This window comes from Augochlora pura, chromosome 6, assembly GCF_028453695.1.
Source record: "Augochlora pura isolate Apur16 chromosome 6, APUR_v2.2.1, whole genome shotgun sequence".
Taxonomy (NCBI): Eukaryota; Metazoa; Arthropoda; class Insecta; order Hymenoptera; family Halictidae; genus Augochlora; species Augochlora pura.
The window spans coordinates 8,721,519-8,739,037 of NC_135777.1; the positions used below are offsets into that span (position 1 = coordinate 8,721,519).

A 17,519-nucleotide genomic window follows, 5' to 3' on the forward strand; every position below is an offset into this window, starting at 1 on the left:
CTAAGAAATACCGGCATGAAAGTGATGCATATTATTGGAAATTCTAGTTCAGTAAGTGTAAAGTAATGGAGGAATAGATGCATTCAAAGCAATAACAAAATTTCTTTCTTAACAAACTCAATGTTATACTGTAACCGATTAGTCAGAAACAATTAGAAAATATGTGCGACCATGTAAAAAAACCCAATTTAGTAACTATAGCCAATTTTTAGGGTCACGTAATTTGAAACAAAACATGAAACTATACATAAAGTAATATATATAAACGTGTTATTTACTCAGCAATAGCTAAGTAGACTCTAGTACCCAATGGATAACATTTGTGCATAGTACTCATGATAGCAAAAAAAGGAATAAATCAAATAATATTTAATTAACTATGCACAATCTGCTAGATAATACATTCTTAAAAAGAGATTATCTCCCTTCTATCTTTTCTATCTAGAATTTCCAATTTAGCTGTTTTGTGATTTAAGGAAGCATTCTTTGTTTCTATCAACTGTTAGAAGTTAACCCTTTGACACCTAATATTTTGTCTGAATTTAAAATTGAATTTCAACTCAAGGACATTTTACTATTGGTCGATGAATTAATCATTGAAGAAAATAAACACTAATCGTACCGGGTGTTAAAAACTACTCGTCTGTGTTGAAAAAATCTAAATAGATTTTTTCCAATTTTTATATTATTATGTTGGGATGAATTAATTTATTGATCGGTTTCCGGTGGATGTATCTTTATAATCTCAATAATTGTAGACTAAGAATTATCAAACACGTCATTTGACCGCTGATGATACGGTTAGTGTTAATTCAAGATACAAGTTCTTAACTACATAAGAAAGATGTAAATTGCTAGCATAAGTTATTTGCTTATGACAATACAGAGAAGTTTCTATTACATTACGCTGGTCGTTAAGGGGTTAAAGAGTGCTTGCTTCATCCATGGAGAATTAAAACTAGCGTTCCCACCCTGGTTCAATGGCCCTAATCTTATATTCGTTCATTTTTAGCCAACCTCGTCGACTTTGAGCGGACTACGACGTTGTCGAGCTCTGTATGACTGCGAAGCTGACAATGAAGACGAGTTGTCCTTTCGGGAAGGGGAAGTCATTATCGTCACCAATGAGCAAACTGACGATGACAATTGGATGGAGGGTGCGTTGGAGCGGGCCCCGGAAAGAAGGGGGATGTTCCCAATTAGTTTCGTACACATGTTTCAAGATTAACATTCGGTAAGCCTGAACTCATTGGCAAGTGTCTCCAGTACTGCCAGCAACGTGAGTGTCACAAGCCTCGGCAGAAAAAGTTGGATGCGAAAGCCAAAGGATTGAGAGCAAAAATCACATCGCAAACACCTTCTTCTCCATAACCGTTGTACCCCTCCATAGAAAACCAGTAGGCCTCGAACTTTTGTATCTACGTTTTTATAATTCTTCTTAAAAACTTTCGAAGCTTGGTTCTACCAAAAAAGATTTGATTTATTTGGATTGCTGCCTTCCTAATTCACTTAAAGTGATATTGTCTATAAATCGCTATGTGCCCTGGTACAACAGTGTCTTGGATAGGATGACAAGCAGGTTAACAGTTCAGAGTTACGGTTCGATTCTTCTGTATTGGCACTGTCATCCGAGTACATTGGACCTGATATTGCTGCGAAATTTTGGAGCATGGTCCGCTTGGATTAGGAGTGGTGAATCGGTCAGGATGACCGAGATAAGTGAATAAAGGGTACGCAGACTTTCGTCCTTCAATAACGAAAATGATCCAAATTCGACTGCATTATGTGTTGGAACATTTTGGTCACTCCTGGCCATTGAGAGGTAAATCCCATACTATCTATCAACTTTATTGGATGAATTGCACGTTTCAGTCTCGTCATTCTTATCTATTATTTGTATATTGATACTACTTAAGAACTTTCATGAAATGTTTGTTCACCTGCTTATTCGCTGTACTCCTTGCTTGTGTATCTAACAAAGGACCAGAAGGTGCTGAGAATTCGCTAAACCGAACCAAAGGAACTGTATGATCTGATGGGGTGGTCCCTGAATGGCCTTGAGTGAATTGTTCTATTTCATGGATTAACTTTCACGAAAGGGATGAATGGAAAAGTTTGAATCCTAAACGAGGACGAGGAACATCGAGAAGTGCGTCGAGTGAATGGTTCGACTGTCCCTTTCATTAACTGAAAGACTGGAAAGGAAACTATTCTTGGTTTTGAAGCTGATGTTAACAAAAAATGTGATATAAGATATATTTCAGTATGAATCATTAGTATTACCAATCGGGTTAACGAACAAATTCCACTTCAGTGGCACTGTTGTACGTGCATTGGTAGCCGGGCAGGCGATACATGATCGGACAGTCCGTTTCCCGTGAATCATAGTAATTCGTTTATAACGAGAGATAATGCAGCGGATACTGGTTTATCTTGCTGGCTAGTATCGATTCTACAAGGTAGAAGAGATATTTGTTGTTTGTAATCAAGATTATGTTCAGCAAATTGTGCACAACTCAGAACTACAAAAAAGGAAGCGTGAGTGCGTGCGTGAGTGTGTGAAATGGTATGCAAGGAAGAGAGAAAAAAATGGTCCAGCCTCTAATACGCAAATCTTAAAACATCTGGCGCACACTTCTTTTCTGTACTGCCAATTACGAGTATACATGTACTCTATACAGTCGCGTTCTAGAAGAAAAAGATTGAAAATTCATAAATATTCTTGTCGTAACGACACATAACCGACGTTTAAACCGTAAATCTAGGATGTTTAAAAGAGGTCCTCCACCTTTACAAAGGACAAAATGTGACATTAATATTGCATGACACCGATAGTATTATTAGCATACTTGATTAATAAGAATCACATCGTTACGACTGTATGTACATTTTTGTAATGCCATATTATTTGTTAGTACATACATAATTATGCGTACACACACAAAATGCAACACAGTGTCTCACAATGATATATATTGATATATATCACGCACGCGTGTATGTGTGCGCGCAAACTTGCGTATGTATTTTGCGAAATAGAATTATTGAAATTAGAGGTTTATTAGAATATAAGTGTATATGAAGAGAATATTACAGAAGGAAAAAAGGACGAAGAATTTAGAGCTGTGTATGCGACTCAATGATGATTATGCGCCGGAAGCGAATTAAAAATTTATTTTTATTTCACTTAAAATATATACACGAGACCAAAGAAACGTTCGCAAACGAAAAAAAAAAAAAAAGAAAGCTGTTTAGCTTAATCTATGGAACTGTATTTCCTTCGGGCGATTGTAAATTTACTTACGGCCACCGTGGCCACTATAATTGGATCAAAGTCGTTATGGCCACACAAGGTGATGCCTTCTGATAAAAATTACACTATTTAAAATTTGCATTTTTCGAGGTTGCAAATAAATCAAATATTGTTCATAAATGAAGAACGATTGTTGATTCCAATGAGAATGTATTCTTGTAAATCTTTTTATGAAGAAGAAGATTAATGAATGTAAAATCTTTGTAAATTGTTCGTATATTCGTGATTGCGACTTCTCTAACAAATAGAAATGAAAAGACTTCGTTCGATTATCACGGTAAAAATGTATTTGGTGTGAATGTTATATTAATAATTTGTTTGAAATTTGTCCCATTGTGCAGTTGGAACCAGTGTGTACATAACTGTATCTATGCAGATTAGCATGAGCAAATATGAAAAGTGGAGGGGTAGTAATTTGGTGGCTTCCATGATATGAAATCATCATTCGTGTTTATGAGACCCTTCACGCATGATCAAAGACACATTACACACCGTGTGTATCGACTACCATCAAACTGCAGCCATAGATTATTTTACGTTCAGAGTAATACCGTACCGACTTGCATACCTTTCTGATTGTCATATACACAGCCTTTTGAAGTGTTGTTGTTTTGAAAGGATTCGGAAGGATTTCAGAACCAGAGTTCAAATAGTGTGAGTTATTACACTCTAAGTCGGGTTCAGTTTTCCCACCAGTGGCTACCCCTCCACTTGAGGATAATTGATCTTCATGTATTCACGATTGGTTGTGGGTCAGATATTTTGCCTCGAAATCTGCAAAGCAAAACATGCTTCTGATCAGATTCGAAATCACTTCTGTTATGGTCTGTTTTTCAATAGAAGAGACCTCAAGTTTACCGACATAACACAATAACTGTCCAGCCTACTCAGATAAATGAATCACAGTTCATTGACGCCCGCATTCCAGGTCTCTTGTTGTGAAAAACAGGATACAGTAGCCTGTGTTTTGATTAGAGATCGCTCGGCCGTATGGCGGGAATGTTTTTCGATGACCTCTTCCACATGGCCATCAATGATCAAGTTGACCTTGATCTAATTATAGCCACTTTATTTCTGACATTGAAACGCGCCTGTCATTCTTTTGTATTTAAACATTTCTTGAACGTCACCAAATATATTATGTGAATGCTAATAATTGTCGCGTTCTGTTTGTATCAATCGATGATCGGTTCGAATGCGAGAAAATGCAAAGTGTGGATCCACGGTCAGTCAAGAGACCGTGTTTGCTGCCTAGTCGAAATCGATATAGAGTTAATATTTTCTCCAACATTGTCTCCGAGACTCTACTTTACGTTACAGGCGGAATTCTTTTGGTATACAAAATATAGTAAAAAACTAGCCCATCGTTTGAAAAACAAAAAATAATATTACTAGAAGAAGAAATAGAGATTCATAATTGCTCACAAAGTTGAATATACGCATGCAGAATAATTTCCGAACTTTCTTTATTAGCTGGATTATTCTTCCATGATGTTCTTTATTGTACAAAATACAATAAATTATCTTCATTATTTATCAAATTATATATTGTACATACATAAATTGTAAAATACTTTTTATATATAGCAGTATAAATACATTTCTCCTTTATTTCCACGTTGTTTACTTCTTCAAAATTATTCTGCTCTCTTGTTATATTTTTTGTGAAATTATAATTACCTATTATTGACTACTGTACTGTACACTGAATTTTGTGAGTGAATATAAATAAAAAAAGAGAGTAGAGTATTCGGAACAAAGTTGTTTCCTACGTATAATTAGGCTAGGCTTGCAACGCTTTACTGTTTTATTCGAACAAAATGGACAAAGCTTTTATAAGAACAAATATTACTGATTAGTGTTAAAACTTCAAATAATGAAGTTGTTATTCGCGAAGGTAAAAATATACATTTTCATGAACCTTCGGAGAAAAATTCCATACTAATTGATGTTGCCCCTGGGTACTTCTTTTCCAGTGATTGTATATGTGCAATGTACTGATCGCGGTAAACAAACAATGTCGATGTTCTTTGGGAAAGAATTTTATAAAGTTTTCTGTTCTGCTTGCAGATATTCAGAGTGATCCTTGTTGCGCGTTCGATTTCTATACGGTGATAAAAAATCTACTGATCAGATTTGTAGAGTTGAATATTATATTCGTGAGATGTTCTTTAGAAATACACGTTTCTAACATGGAAACAAAAGAAAACAGGGTTCAGCGCTACTTTGATTTTGAGTCACGTCACTCTGTAATGCCAATCTGTAATTTAAAAAATGAGAGAAAAGAAAGAAGATGAAAAATTATCTAATCCATCTAGCATTAAGCTGCCTTTAATCTGTTTTTAGTATTCTTGTAGTCTCTGTTGTGTCTCACAGTAGTGTCAAACTGGTTGATGCTAAAAGAGTACAGGGGACAGTTGGTGAATGTATATATGTGTATAGAATAAATAAGTGAGAAGGAAAGTGCAGGAATCGATGTTTATACTGTTAAGCATACGATAAACAATAACACATAGTCTTAAGTATGTATTATATAGATATATTTAAAGAATGATGTTGACAACTGTGAGTAGTTACTGTTCTTTGTATGAAACTTTCTGTAACTTATACATTGCATTTTTTTATTATACATACATCGATTCTTAAACAAAAAAACATCTCCTGTGTTACTATAATCATATCTTTTCATTAAAATCAGTGGCAGTTTATTTTCATTATTTTTAATAATATTTAAGTGGCTTGCTTATCTCAAAAACTTAAATGTATCATAATATAACTATATCACATTATTTAATACCGATGTATTACGACCGGAAACCTTTGGCAAAGAATGGAAGCTACGAACACGTACTTTGTTCTCTGAACTTATTACACTTCATGCATTTAAAGAAGCGTTAAATAGATAATAAGTATTTATTACTATTATGTAGTTATTTGTACTAGATACAAAAACGTACGTTACGTAGGTATCTAAAAAGTCAAGAATTATGTGTACCATAAAAAAGACGTGAACTTTCAGGATAAGAATATGAAGTCTCTTATTTCTGAGATTTTACAAGCCAGATACGATACGGAAACAAAGCGCCGTTACATTATTAAGTCTACCTACGTGTACGTACCTAATAATACTGTGCTACTGAAAAGTTGATCAGACGAGACATCTTGTTTAGATGCGACCTTCGTCAATATCGAAGCAGGTCTAAATATTGACATTATATGATCGGTGATGTGCTAACATTTACTGTCTCTATTGCGGATAAATCGCTACAGAATTGTCTTTTGAGCAGTTCACAAACTGTGAAATGTATCAGAAATAAATACCATTTAGAGAACAATGAAATTCATTTCAGCAATTTTTTCCATCATCCTGTGTCGTATTTCCAAAATTTGTATCAAATCGTATATATGAAATATCTTTCATAAATAACTGTATATAATGTTTAAAGTTTGAATTTGGTGCCTAATTGTGGCGCCCCTTGAGGACAAAAAGAAAACTTATTTAGAGGTACAACAACGCCAATTGGGGCAGTTGCAAAATGCTTAAACTGTCAACCGAAATCGACAACCAGTAAAGAATGCTACTACTCTAATTGGTGCTATACGAACCCCGTATTAAGCTTGACTTTATCTTTACAATAGTATTACAGTAATGAGACCTACTTTTTCACACCTCCAACCGGGGGTCGATATAAAAATTGATTTTGCTCTAATTAACGATTTACTGCTGAGACAGAACTTACTCAAATAATCACTGTCCAGGCTCGTTCAAAAATATTAATGCAGTCACTAGTTGCATGATATGTAAAATTCAAAATAATAAAAATTGTTCATGGCTAGATTTTTAAATACCCTGGTAATTTGCAAGTTATCTAATCCATTAAATTTAGTAGTGTTTCATTAAAAAGACGCAACTAATCTATGGCGCTGGAAACATAGTAGAAAATTTAAGGAAAGTTAGTGACTACGTATTCACTATATAGTTTATGCCTTCTCATACTACATATCCGCTTCCCTTAACCTCTTCTGCCTTTTTAGATAGGAACTCGGTGCACGTTCGAGTACTGTTTCGAAATCGTGTTCCATCTGTCTATAGTTTTTATATTTCTACACATTATCAACTAAAATGCCTCCTAAATTCGATCCTACTGAAATTAAGAAAGGTATTTCTTTAATTTGAAATTTTTTTTACAAGAAACAAAGCAAAATGTGAGTCTAATTTATTTGTATGTTTTAATAGTTTTCCTGAGGTGCGTGGGTGGTGAAGTAGGTGCAACTTCTTCCCTTGCTCCTAAAATTGGTCCCCTTGGTTTGGTAAGTATCGTATTACGTTAATAAACCGTTAATTTAATCAAAGAGTTTTATCTGATTAAATTATTCTTTTTTGAACTGATGTACTTGATATCCTACCTTATATATAGAAATCTGTACAAATTGTTTTTTATTAGTAATGAAATTATTTTAATATTTATAGTCACCAAAAAAAGTTGGTGATGATATTGCCAAAGCAACAAGTGACTGGAAGGGTTTGAAGATCACGGTGCAATTGACTATTCAGAATAGGCAAGCTACTATCTCTGTAGTTCCATCTGCAGCTTCTTTAATTATAAAGGCACTGAAAGAGCCACCAAGAGATCGTAAGAGGCAGAAGAATATTAAACACAGTGGAAATTTAGCTTTCGATGATATTGTTACAATTGCAAGAACAATGAGACCAAGATCAATGTCAAAATATCTCAGTGGTACTGTTAAAGAAATTCTTGGAACGTGCCATTCTGTTGGTTGCACAGTAGAAGGCAGACCACCACATGACCTTATTGATGAAATCAATGCTGGAGAATTACAAGTTCCTGACGAATAGATATGGTAGGTTTAGAGCTCACTGCTGACTTTTCGTCATAATATCTAACAATCTCAAAATATGAGGTATGGTATTATGATGTAAAGTATATGCTTTGAGCTCTTGGTAGGGGTTAGCATCCCATCCATCTGATTAGTTATAATTATGCTGTATTGCATTGTTATAAACTATCAGAAATATTGCTACTGAGGAGAACACCTCAATAATAAATCATGAAATATATAATACTTATACAATACCCAACTCAAAAATGTTGTTTCCATTGTTTCAGATTCTTAAAAAGGAACAAAAAATAAAATAATTAAAAATAAAAACTGTTGTATTTTTTATTAAATGATAGTTCCCTGATTTCCTGTGATGGTTTTTTTTAGACAGTGACATGGCTCAAAATTTCCATATAATCACCCAATTTTTTGTTAATTTATTTAAATTTTTCCAATAAAAATTAAAAATGTCATTTTATAATTTTGCGATCATTTAACCACTTGCGCTGTAGAGACGTGCCACAAACATTGAGATGCTTTTGTTCCAAAATCGCCAACGATGTATACACCACGATGATATTCCACAATGTTTTAAAATCTACCATATAAAAGTAGATTATTAATTAAGGAAATCTTATTGATGTCGTGAGTATTCATTCATATCCGTGTAAAATTCTTTATATAAGACTACCAATCTGCTAAGGCGATGATTTAAGGCATCAAAGTGACATCTCACTGCGTGTTATATTGTAGCGTACGGCACACCGCAACCGTGAGTTTATATGATAGCGTAAGTGACTACAGAAAACATACATCGACTACAAAAAATAAATATAACATTTCATTAAAGAAAAATGTGAAAATATGATTTAGCAAAGAAGAAAACACCAAGTTTTTGTAAAATTAGTCGGCATTTTACAAAAGTGAAGTTGTAATTAACATTATGTTCCATAACATCTGTGTTAATTACAAGGACAACAATGACATTCAATAAAAACATATTTTATTCATTCAAGAATTTAGGTATCTAGTGATCTCTTATACAAGTAGCAATCTTATGCAACAGCCATCACTAAAAATTATTTTTAGAAAAATTAATTACTAAATTAAAGAGTTTCACATTTGTAGCTATGTAAATCATTTTACTTATATCTATAACAAAGTGTTGTTTGAAATAGAATTGTATAAATTTAAAAATACGTTCTGCAACAATTCAGTATCAAATAACACCAAGTACACAAACTAGAACTGTGTAGATCATTAGATGAATTAAATTTCAGTAATTATATATGTAATGTAAGAAAAATTGAATTCTTGTTATATATACTTTGTTACATTATGCACTGATGATTAAAATTTATTTATATATTACAAAATTTAATTATAAAATTACAAATACTCTAGTTGCTCTTTACAAATAAACATTGTCTGATATAGAGAATTTTATAATATACTTATTTTAAACATTTTTAATTAATGGATTGAGCTCATATACTGTTAGTTTATTTTTAGAGGCATGTCTATAAAATGTAATTATACTTTACATATTATCATAAAGTTTGAAATAAATGTAATCTGAATGAAACAGTACTAGAAAGAAATATGATACAGAAAATAACTTCCTTTTGTCAAAAGGTAGTAGTATTTTATTGTCCTAGAACATGTCCTCGTCCCCAGTTATGACCATTAAATATGTTTCTGTTAGGTTGCGCATTGGATTGTGCTCTTTGAGCAGGAGGTGCTCCAAACCATCTGATTCCACCTCTCTTAGGTGGAAAATACGATTCAAGTACTTTAGGAGTGTTCAATAATTGTGGACCACCAAATTCTTGAGGGTACTTGAACTTTAAAAATACATAAAGGTGTCCAACAAGAATACCAAACAACTCCATCATGCCACCTCGAGAAATAATGAGATTAAAAGCAAACAGTACCCATGGTAAGTACATTGCTTTAAATTGTGTACCTGTTGGTTTAGTATAATTGTAAAAGTGAATTAAAATGACAAGATTAGAGTGCATGAAATAAATTTCCTTAGTAGAAAAATTACATACCAAACCAGAAGTTAACAATAACATCCTTATTCAATTGGCACCAGACATAGAGTACACTAAGTACCATGGGATCCATTAAAACATAGAATTCACAGAGAAGTCCTATGATGATGCAGCATATCCAATTGAATAAAAGTAGATAGCAATAATCTGCTGGTCGTCCATCATATTCTCCGCGTTCTAACCTCATCGAATAAATATACAGAAGATAACAATTTATCAGGAAATGAAATCCTGTACTCGGATCGAGAGGATAAAAGAAAACACTGGTCGCTCCTCTCCATATTTCAAAACGATTAATGAAACGTTCGTATGTAAGTATTAACGTTGTTGGACTGATCAGTCCGAATCTACCGATTAACGTAAATAAACCTGTACATAATAGCCAATATCTTGTGAAAAATGGTAAAGAATTAAACCAATCTCGAACGTCTGACATTTTTCTTCTTTTACTGTAGCGAACGTAAAATTTTAACAAACGTATAATCAATTTTGCTTCTGAATAACAACGTCCAACGTCTAACGTGTGATTACTTGGCGACTAAACAATGTACACGTATAGATTAGGTTAGGAACTGTGGAAACTAATATGGAGTCGTAACATATGTATCTTGCTAGTTCATGCACACAATAGATTTCGTCAATGTTACATATGTACATATATTCCTATTACAAAGCAAAACAATACAGTAATGTTTAAGAAAAATTCAGTTTATCTCTCAAAAGATATTTGAAAAACTGTATTGTATTTGATAAAAATAAAATTTATCAAAATAATTTTTGTTTCTATATTAAGAGGTAAGAATTTAGTAAAAATTTCAGTTAATTTATATAATATGTAAAATGGTTAACAAAAACATTTGTATCTTATATTTGTTGCAATACAATTCCTATTTTTCTACAAAATCATTTCAACTTTTTATTTGCTTAAACTAAACTAACAAAAGTTTACGAAATATGTGTACATGTACCACAATCTTAGCTATTGTCATGTTTTTTTTAAATAAAATATACACAATGAGTCAGAAGCAATTTGTACAAAATTATGATTTATTGATACTGTTTTTTTTTTACAAATTGTATTCATGATAAACAAAATCAGCTTTTTATTAGAGTACATACAAGTGTTTGTTTACAGTAGCAATGATTGAAATCTTTTTAATTTTATTTATGTGGCAAATGTATACAATGCATTATTCTTGAAATAGAATATTTCAATTTTTTATGATCAAATTTCATAAAAGATATTATGAATTTTGTAAAAATAGCTAAATATTTGTTAAAATGTATAGTTCATGGAGTAATTACAAATTCATTGGTTCACAATCTCAAAATAATCGTATTGGAACACTTTTATCTCCAATTACTTAAATGAGCATTTCATGAGATTTTTTGTTCTTTGTTGTTACTTACAGAAAGATTTCATAATGTTCGTTACAAAATTGTTACAAATGTGATACCGCATTTCCTATCTACCGCTCTTTAAATAATATATACATACATATTAATATAATTCAGTCATCAGAACCACCTGTTCGTTTCGCTTTTCGCTGCCTTGGACTCTGTTTTGGGGTTCTGGGAGATTTGTCTGTAAGAATTTCATAAATATCATATTTACTAAACTAATAATGTTTTTATCTAAAACATATAACTTACTGAGCCGATTTAATGTTTCTTTTGGTATCCAATCATAATCTACATTATTAGGATTGGATGTACCCATTTCCATAGGTACTTTACGGGAAGTAGAAGATCTAGATTTACGACCGAGAGACGAAAGAAGTTGTTGCCCTCCAACGAGTGTAAGTATTACACACGCGGCAAGAAATACATACAAGAAAACTGTTTCTCCATCTAAACCATCATCCAGTTCTACAATTTGGACTGTTTCATTATAAACAGCTTCACTGAAATTGATGCCATTCTGTAAAAGCGTATATTGTTAATTTCTTTAATTAATATTGTATTAATATATAAATATATATTACATACCGAATCTCTGTAGTTCAGATTAATATTGAAACCAAATGGCCTACCAGCTAGATTTTCGGATGGAATGAATGAATATGCTAATGTTGCCTCTTGTTTTGGTTTCACAATTTTATTGTATGCAACAGTTGAGAAGTTTTGAATGTAGAAGTTAAAATCCATTGCATAACGAAAAGAAGCATCCAATGATTCAAGAACAAAATCTGATTCACCTTTGTTGGTAAAACCGATAAGCAACTCGACTAAATTTCCAGCTGGCAATTCTGAAAAAATTATTTAAACATTAAAAAATTGTTCTAAATTCTTAGAATACAATCCTCAGTTAGAAACTTGATGTATCTATACCCAATGTAGATAATCCATTATAAACAGGTCTAGTAAATAATACAGTAGTGTCAGCATCAGATGAGGCAGTGGTTGGTTCTTCTTCTGGTTCTTCATCTGTTATTACAGAATTGTCTTCACCTTCAACATCTACTATGTCATCTATATTTTCATCTTCTTGGGCATAAACTGAAACAAATAGAAAAAATATAAATATATTTTTATGCAAATAAAATCAATTTTTTTGTATTACTTATGGAATTATCAATACTTTTTGTATTAAAACTAATTGCATACTATTACTATTAAGTGAATTTATAATACAATTTGCAAAAACAATTTATTAATGTCATGTATGAAATGATATTAAATTTCGTTATGTTATGAGTAATAGCGTAATTTTTCAATGAGAACGTTATTTAATAAGGGTAAATAATGCAAGAAATGATCACATGAACTTATTAATATTAGTGCATATTGAACACATGTGTCAGAATTACAAACGATTTAACTAAAATGTATTTTAAATACCATTCTTTATTGTACATTACCTCGATTCGCAGTGAGAATAATTGGTGTAATGAATAATAACAAAAATATGCTAAAGTTCTTCATTTTGTTTCGTCTTGTTTAAAACACCTTTTCTGTTATAAATACAGATTTCTATCACTTCTCAACCACACACTTCAGCACCGACACCGGACTGCACGCTTCGACATAATACAATAGCCTACCATTGCTATTTGCGACGTGGAAGATCAGCGCCGTAATCGTCAATTCTACAACGTGGAACATCAACGTTGGCATTAAATACATGGTGATAAAAGAATAGTTTTATCCTACCAACTTGATGCATTCGATCACTAGCACTAGTATCGTAAAATCATGCAAAATACATCAGAGGTGAAACTCTCCCTCCGACACATGCTCATGGACCATAAGGGCAGTGCTTAGTGTTGTTAGATTTAAATTTTATTCTAACGCTATCGACAGTACAGAAACGGACCTTAGCTTGCGAGAATACCACTATATAGAATAATAAATATGTGCATCTCTCTCACACTTAATTCTTGGCCAATTAGCTCAAAGGAAATTTCTATATTGATCCTCGTTAGTGGAGCAGTCTGCGGCCTGGAGTTGTACAGAAGTAGGTTCCATTACTGTGTTAATCTACGTACAACGGTAAGGAGGAAAATAAGTCCTACTACTATGCACTAGTAGTCTTGCTTTTACTAGAGGACTCGTCAATAATGCTACCTAGTGGACTCTGAATTAGGTGTGGCTGTATAGAATGTCCAAAGAGTCATTCGCAATCTGATAATGAGGGGTACCTGAGGTCATTTAAAGTAACTTTTTCCTTAGCGAAAATATAATCCACGGTTTCGTTTACGAGTTATTAACGAAAAATATTGACCAGTGAGAGACGAGATCAGCTGACGCAAGGCAGCCAAGCCAATGAGCAGAACTTTGTTCCGCCTATTCGTTGGCTCGACCGCCTTGCGCCAGCCAAGTTGCCCCCTTCATTCATCAGTGTTTTTCGTTAATAACTCGTAAATAAAGCCGCAGATTACATTTGTTCAAAAATTTCGTACATTCAACGTATGTGTATGCGCCGAACGCTTTAATTCTGTAATTAAAGAAAACAGTTTTGTACATGTGAGATATGAAAATATTAGAAAGTACATAAAACTTGTATGAAATAAATACTCACATGAAAACAACGTAGGGATATGTTCCCTATATTTATCAGCTAAAGCTGATTGTAGAGTTTACATGTAACTGTCACCACTTGGCAGATCCTTTGACAGATAACCTCAATACATTTTGTCTTTGTACACAAAGAAAAAGGTATAACATATGCAAATTTCATTCTTAATGTTTACTCTTTAAAACACATTTATAGTATGTTCCCTATATGCTATCGAAGTTAGCATTCTTGCAATTTATTATTCAACTAATTTTATTTGTGTACTAATAAAGACAGTATGTGAGTAAGTTGGTTTAATAATTGTTAACATTACAGAGTGCAAGCATGGATTATGATGATGATTTCTTCTTTGAAGAGGATAAGATGTTGGTTTCATAAAACTTTTTTGTCATTACTAATATGTATCACATTTAAATTTAAATGTGCTTCTATTTTCTTGTGCCATGCATGTCTGTATGCCACGGTGCGGTGGACTAGTATGAAGGATCAAACAGTTTTATCTGCGAATAAAGATACTTCAAAAGAGTTGGACGAAAAGTTGCAGGAGAATAGTCTTGTTTTATTGACCACCGTGCCATCGGCTAGCTCGCAATCAGATCAATTTACCATGATGGAAGATCGCATGTACGCATTGTTATGTTTTACTATTTTACTTTCTGTTTCAGTTTTTTACACTTCTATCTACTAATACACACTCTTTCAATTTTATGATTTCTCTTTTCTCTTATTATTGTAAAACATAGACCAGATGTAGAACTGGTCTCCCAAGACCAGTGTCTTCATCAACTACAATGCTGTACAATGTAAGTTGTAATAATAATGTGCATGCTTTTAGTTATATTTTAACAGCCATTTCAAGCAATGCTTTTTTTTATTTTTAACTCATCATATACAGTAGTAATATAATTCAATGTTTTTCTTATACCATAAATAAATCTTTAATTATTAAAAGACATATAAAAGGTAAGAATATTTTGAATAATATTTTGTTACATTCATGCTAGTAGATATCATAATACTGTTAAAAGTAATTATTAATAATCGACTTGCATAACCAAAATTTTAATTAGTAACAGTATTCTGTACTAGTATGTAAGTTCTTAATGATAATATTGAGTTATCTAATATCTTATTAGAAATTTATTATTTTTCTACTTCCATATAAATGTAAACAAATATATAAGCTAGCATATTAAATATTTTATTAGTTAGTATTATAAATATGCTTACTACATTTCCTTGTATACTAAATCAGAAAAAGTATTTCTTTCACTGAAATAAATGATAAATTCAATAAAATTTGATTCATGTTTATTGTGTTATTTTATACAGGGGAATGACAATTACCTCTGGTAATGTTGTAATACAAAAGGACAGCAGTAATCTCATAGGTATAAGCATTGGAGGTGGGGCACCTCAGTGCCGTTGCTTATATATTGTACAAGTATTTGATAATACACCTGCTGCACTGGATGGTACCCTACAAGCTGGAGATGAACTTGTTGCAGTTAATGGAAGTTCAGTTAGAGGAAAAACGAAAGTAGAAGTTGCAAAAATGATACAATCTTGTGACACCCAAGTCAGCATTAATTATAACAAGTTACATGCGGATCCTAAACAAGGACGAACACTTGATATAGCTTTGAAAAAGGTTTATACAACATAAACTATTTACTCATTAGAAATAATTCGTTAACGATATTATTAACAATACGTGTTGATTTTTAGGTGAAACATAGACTGGTTGAAGGAATGGGAAGTGCAACGGCAGATGCACTTGGGTTATCGCACGCTATTCTTTGTAATGACGCACTTGTACAAAGATTGATGGCACTTCAACGCACAGAATATTTATATAGAGGTCTTGTTTCTCATGCTCAATCTACTTTGCATGCATTCTTTGACTTAACACAAATATATAAAGGTATATTTATTAATAATAATTAATTGTTTCATAGACAGCTACATTCAAAAGTGAAATGCATTCTTGTTCCTTCTATTTTCGTAAATTACATTAAAAGAATGTGTTCTAGTATTTGGAGATGCATTTGCTGCAATAGGAGTGAGAGAACCACAACCACGAGCCAGTGAAGCTTTTAGACAGTTTGGTGAGCAGCACAGGCAAATGGAAAAGTTTGGTGTAGCAATGTTAAAATCGATAAAGCCTATATTAAACGATCTTGGCACATATCTTAACAAAGCCATTCCGGATACTCGACTGACTATCAGCAAATATGCTGATGCAAAATTTGAATATCTTTCCTATTGTTTGAAAGTGAAAGAATTAGATGACGAAGAACTGTGTTCTGCAGCATTGCAGGAACCTCTTTACCGAATGGAAACGGGTAATTACGAATATCGACTAGTATTGAGATGTCGGCAAGAAGCTCGAGCAAAATTTGCGAAGCTTAGATCGGATGTACTCGTCAAACTTGAATTATTAGATAATAAACATGTTCAAGATGTCGTGTGGCAATTGCAAAAATTTGCTGCTGGTTTAGGCAAATATTATTCCAATACAAGAGACTTGTTGTCTGCAGTAACACTATTTCCTGTAGAAGTTGATTTATCACATTCCGCATTCCAATATAAATCAATTGGATCTCAATTGATAAATGATGGGGAAGATATAGATGAATATGAACCTGAAGAAAAATCAAATAGTGAGGAGCTCCTTATAGATACACAAAGCTTTACTGATACACTTATATCATCAGAACCAGATAATATGTAGCACCATTACTTTTAATTTTAAAAATGTGCTGAAAAACTACTATCCTTTATTTTTAAGCTTTTGAAAAAGAACATTTAGTGTCATACAACACTTCCAGCATAATGCATTTATGTTATCATACCTTATGCAATATCACAGTTTATTTTTATTATTTATCATAATACAAAGATTGCCACCAAAGATCGTTATTTTTAAGATATATACATATACATATATAAAATATATTTATAATAAATGTGTACAAAAAGATTATGTATGTCTTATGCTTAATGTATAAATTAATTACATATTTACAGTAAGTTCTAACCATAAGATGGAAAAGTGCATTTATTAAATTTTTAATTATTATAATAAGTATGAAAGTAATAGATTCTGTAAATAAAAATTGTGTGAGTTATTTGCAAATGCTTTCTTGATTTTTATTTATTATTATTTCTATCATAATTTTAAAGATTTTTATTTTTTTAGAAACTTAAATTAACTGGAATTTTTGGGAGTACAATGTGAAAATCCCCTTTGTTCCAAGAATATCATTCTTGATTTAATGAGATAAGT

At 32.3% G+C, this 17,519-nt stretch overlaps 5 protein-coding genes across 12 annotated transcripts in view; 3 read left to right on the plus strand and 2 right to left on the minus strand.

Moving 5' to 3' along the window:
• Window positions 1-6,640, plus strand: part of Asap (ArfGAP domain of ASAP) — a 37,782-nt gene extending 31,142 nt beyond the window's left edge. For 2 of the 3 annotated variants that reach the window (XM_078182612.1, XM_078182614.1), the window contains exon 16: window positions 1,013-6,640. In XM_078182612.1, coding sequence (XP_078038738.1) covers window positions 1,013-1,228 — 216 coding nt within the window. In that variant the 3' untranslated portion in view covers window positions 1,229-6,640. The remainder of the gene's footprint in view (window positions 1-1,012) is intronic. The other variant, XR_013494210.1, reaches the window with a different exon arrangement.
• Window positions 6,641-7,313: 673 nt separating this feature from the next.
• On the plus strand, window positions 7,314-8,628 carry Rpl12 (ribosomal protein L12). Its single transcript, XM_078183032.1, has 4 exons — window positions 7,314-7,473; window positions 7,551-7,624; window positions 7,785-8,176; window positions 8,443-8,628. The coding sequence occupies exons 1-3, from the start codon at window positions 7,437-7,439 to the stop codon at window positions 8,169-8,171; spliced, it is 498 nt and encodes a 165-aa protein (XP_078039158.1). The 5' UTR covers window positions 7,314-7,436; the 3' UTR covers window positions 8,172-8,176; window positions 8,443-8,628.
• Window positions 8,629-9,141: 513 nt separating this feature from the next.
• Window positions 9,142-10,781, minus strand: Der-1 (derlin 1). The gene is made up of 2 exons (XM_078183031.1): window positions 10,210-10,781; window positions 9,142-10,121 (listed from the first exon to the last, which is right to left on the minus strand). The coding sequence occupies exons 1-2, from the start codon at window positions 10,646-10,648 to the stop codon at window positions 9,802-9,804; spliced, it is 759 nt and encodes a 252-aa protein (XP_078039157.1). The 5' UTR covers window positions 10,649-10,781; the 3' UTR covers window positions 9,142-9,801.
• A 445-nt stretch (window positions 10,782-11,226) lies between these two features.
• Window positions 11,227-13,307, minus strand: L(1)g0320 (signal sequence receptor subunit 1 l(1)G0320). Its single transcript, XM_078183755.1, has 5 exons — window positions 13,074-13,307; window positions 12,544-12,711; window positions 12,202-12,461; window positions 11,866-12,133; window positions 11,227-11,797 (listed from the first exon to the last, which is right to left on the minus strand). The coding sequence occupies exons 1-5, from the start codon at window positions 13,135-13,137 to the stop codon at window positions 11,724-11,726; spliced, it is 834 nt and encodes a 277-aa protein (XP_078039881.1). The 5' UTR covers window positions 13,138-13,307; the 3' UTR covers window positions 11,227-11,723.
• A 668-nt stretch (window positions 13,308-13,975) lies between these two features.
• On the plus strand, window positions 13,976-17,313 carry Pick1 (protein interacting with PRKCA 1). Of its 6 annotated transcripts, XM_078183560.1 has the most exons (7): window positions 13,976-14,370; window positions 14,546-14,595; window positions 14,708-14,854; window positions 14,974-15,033; window positions 15,563-15,881; window positions 15,959-16,154; window positions 16,264-17,313. In XM_078183560.1, exons 2-7 carry the CDS (start codon window positions 14,555-14,557, stop codon window positions 16,962-16,964), a joined length of 1,464 nt encoding a protein of 487 aa, XP_078039686.1. In that variant the 5' UTR covers window positions 13,976-14,370; window positions 14,546-14,554; the 3' UTR covers window positions 16,965-17,313. The 6 variants fall into 6 exon arrangements, with proteins under 6 accessions (XP_078039686.1, XP_078039684.1, XP_078039687.1 ...); XM_078183558.1 differs by having other exon boundaries at window positions 14,546-14,854; XM_078183561.1 differs by lacking the exons at window positions 14,708-14,854; window positions 14,974-15,033.
• The last annotated feature ends 206 nt before the right edge of the window (window positions 17,314-17,519 follow it).

Excerpts from the sequence above, each read along its gene's own strand:
- Rpl12 (XM_078183032.1), top strand. The coding sequence starts at position 7,437 with ATGCCTCCTAAATTCGATCCTACTGAAATTAAGAAAG. Across the intron at positions 7,474-7,550 it reads TCCTACTGAAATTAAGAAAG|TTTTCCTGAGGTGCGTGGGT; the intron begins GTATTTCTTTAA and ends ATGTTTTAATAG. Across the intron at positions 7,625-7,784 it reads AAATTGGTCCCCTTGGTTTG|TCACCAAAAAAAGTTGGTGA; the intron begins GTAAGTATCGTA and ends TAATATTTATAG.
- Der-1 (XM_078183031.1), bottom strand. The coding sequence starts at position 10,648 with ATGTCAGACGTTCGAGATTGGTTTAATTCTTTACCATTTTTCACAAGA. Across the intron at positions 10,122-10,209 it reads TATTGTTAACTTCTGGTTTG|GTACACAATTTAAAGCAATG; the intron begins GTATGTAATTTT and ends CTAAACCAACAG.
- Pick1 (XM_078183558.1), top strand. The coding sequence starts at position 14,562 with ATGATGATGATTTCTTCTTTGAAGAGGATAAGATGTTGGTTTCATAAA. Across the intron at positions 14,855-14,973 it reads ACCATGATGGAAGATCGCAT|ACCAGATGTAGAACTGGTCT; the intron begins GTACGCATTGTT and ends TGTAAAACATAG. Across the intron at positions 15,882-15,958 it reads TTGATATAGCTTTGAAAAAG|GTGAAACATAGACTGGTTGA; the intron begins GTTTATACAACA and ends GTTGATTTTTAG.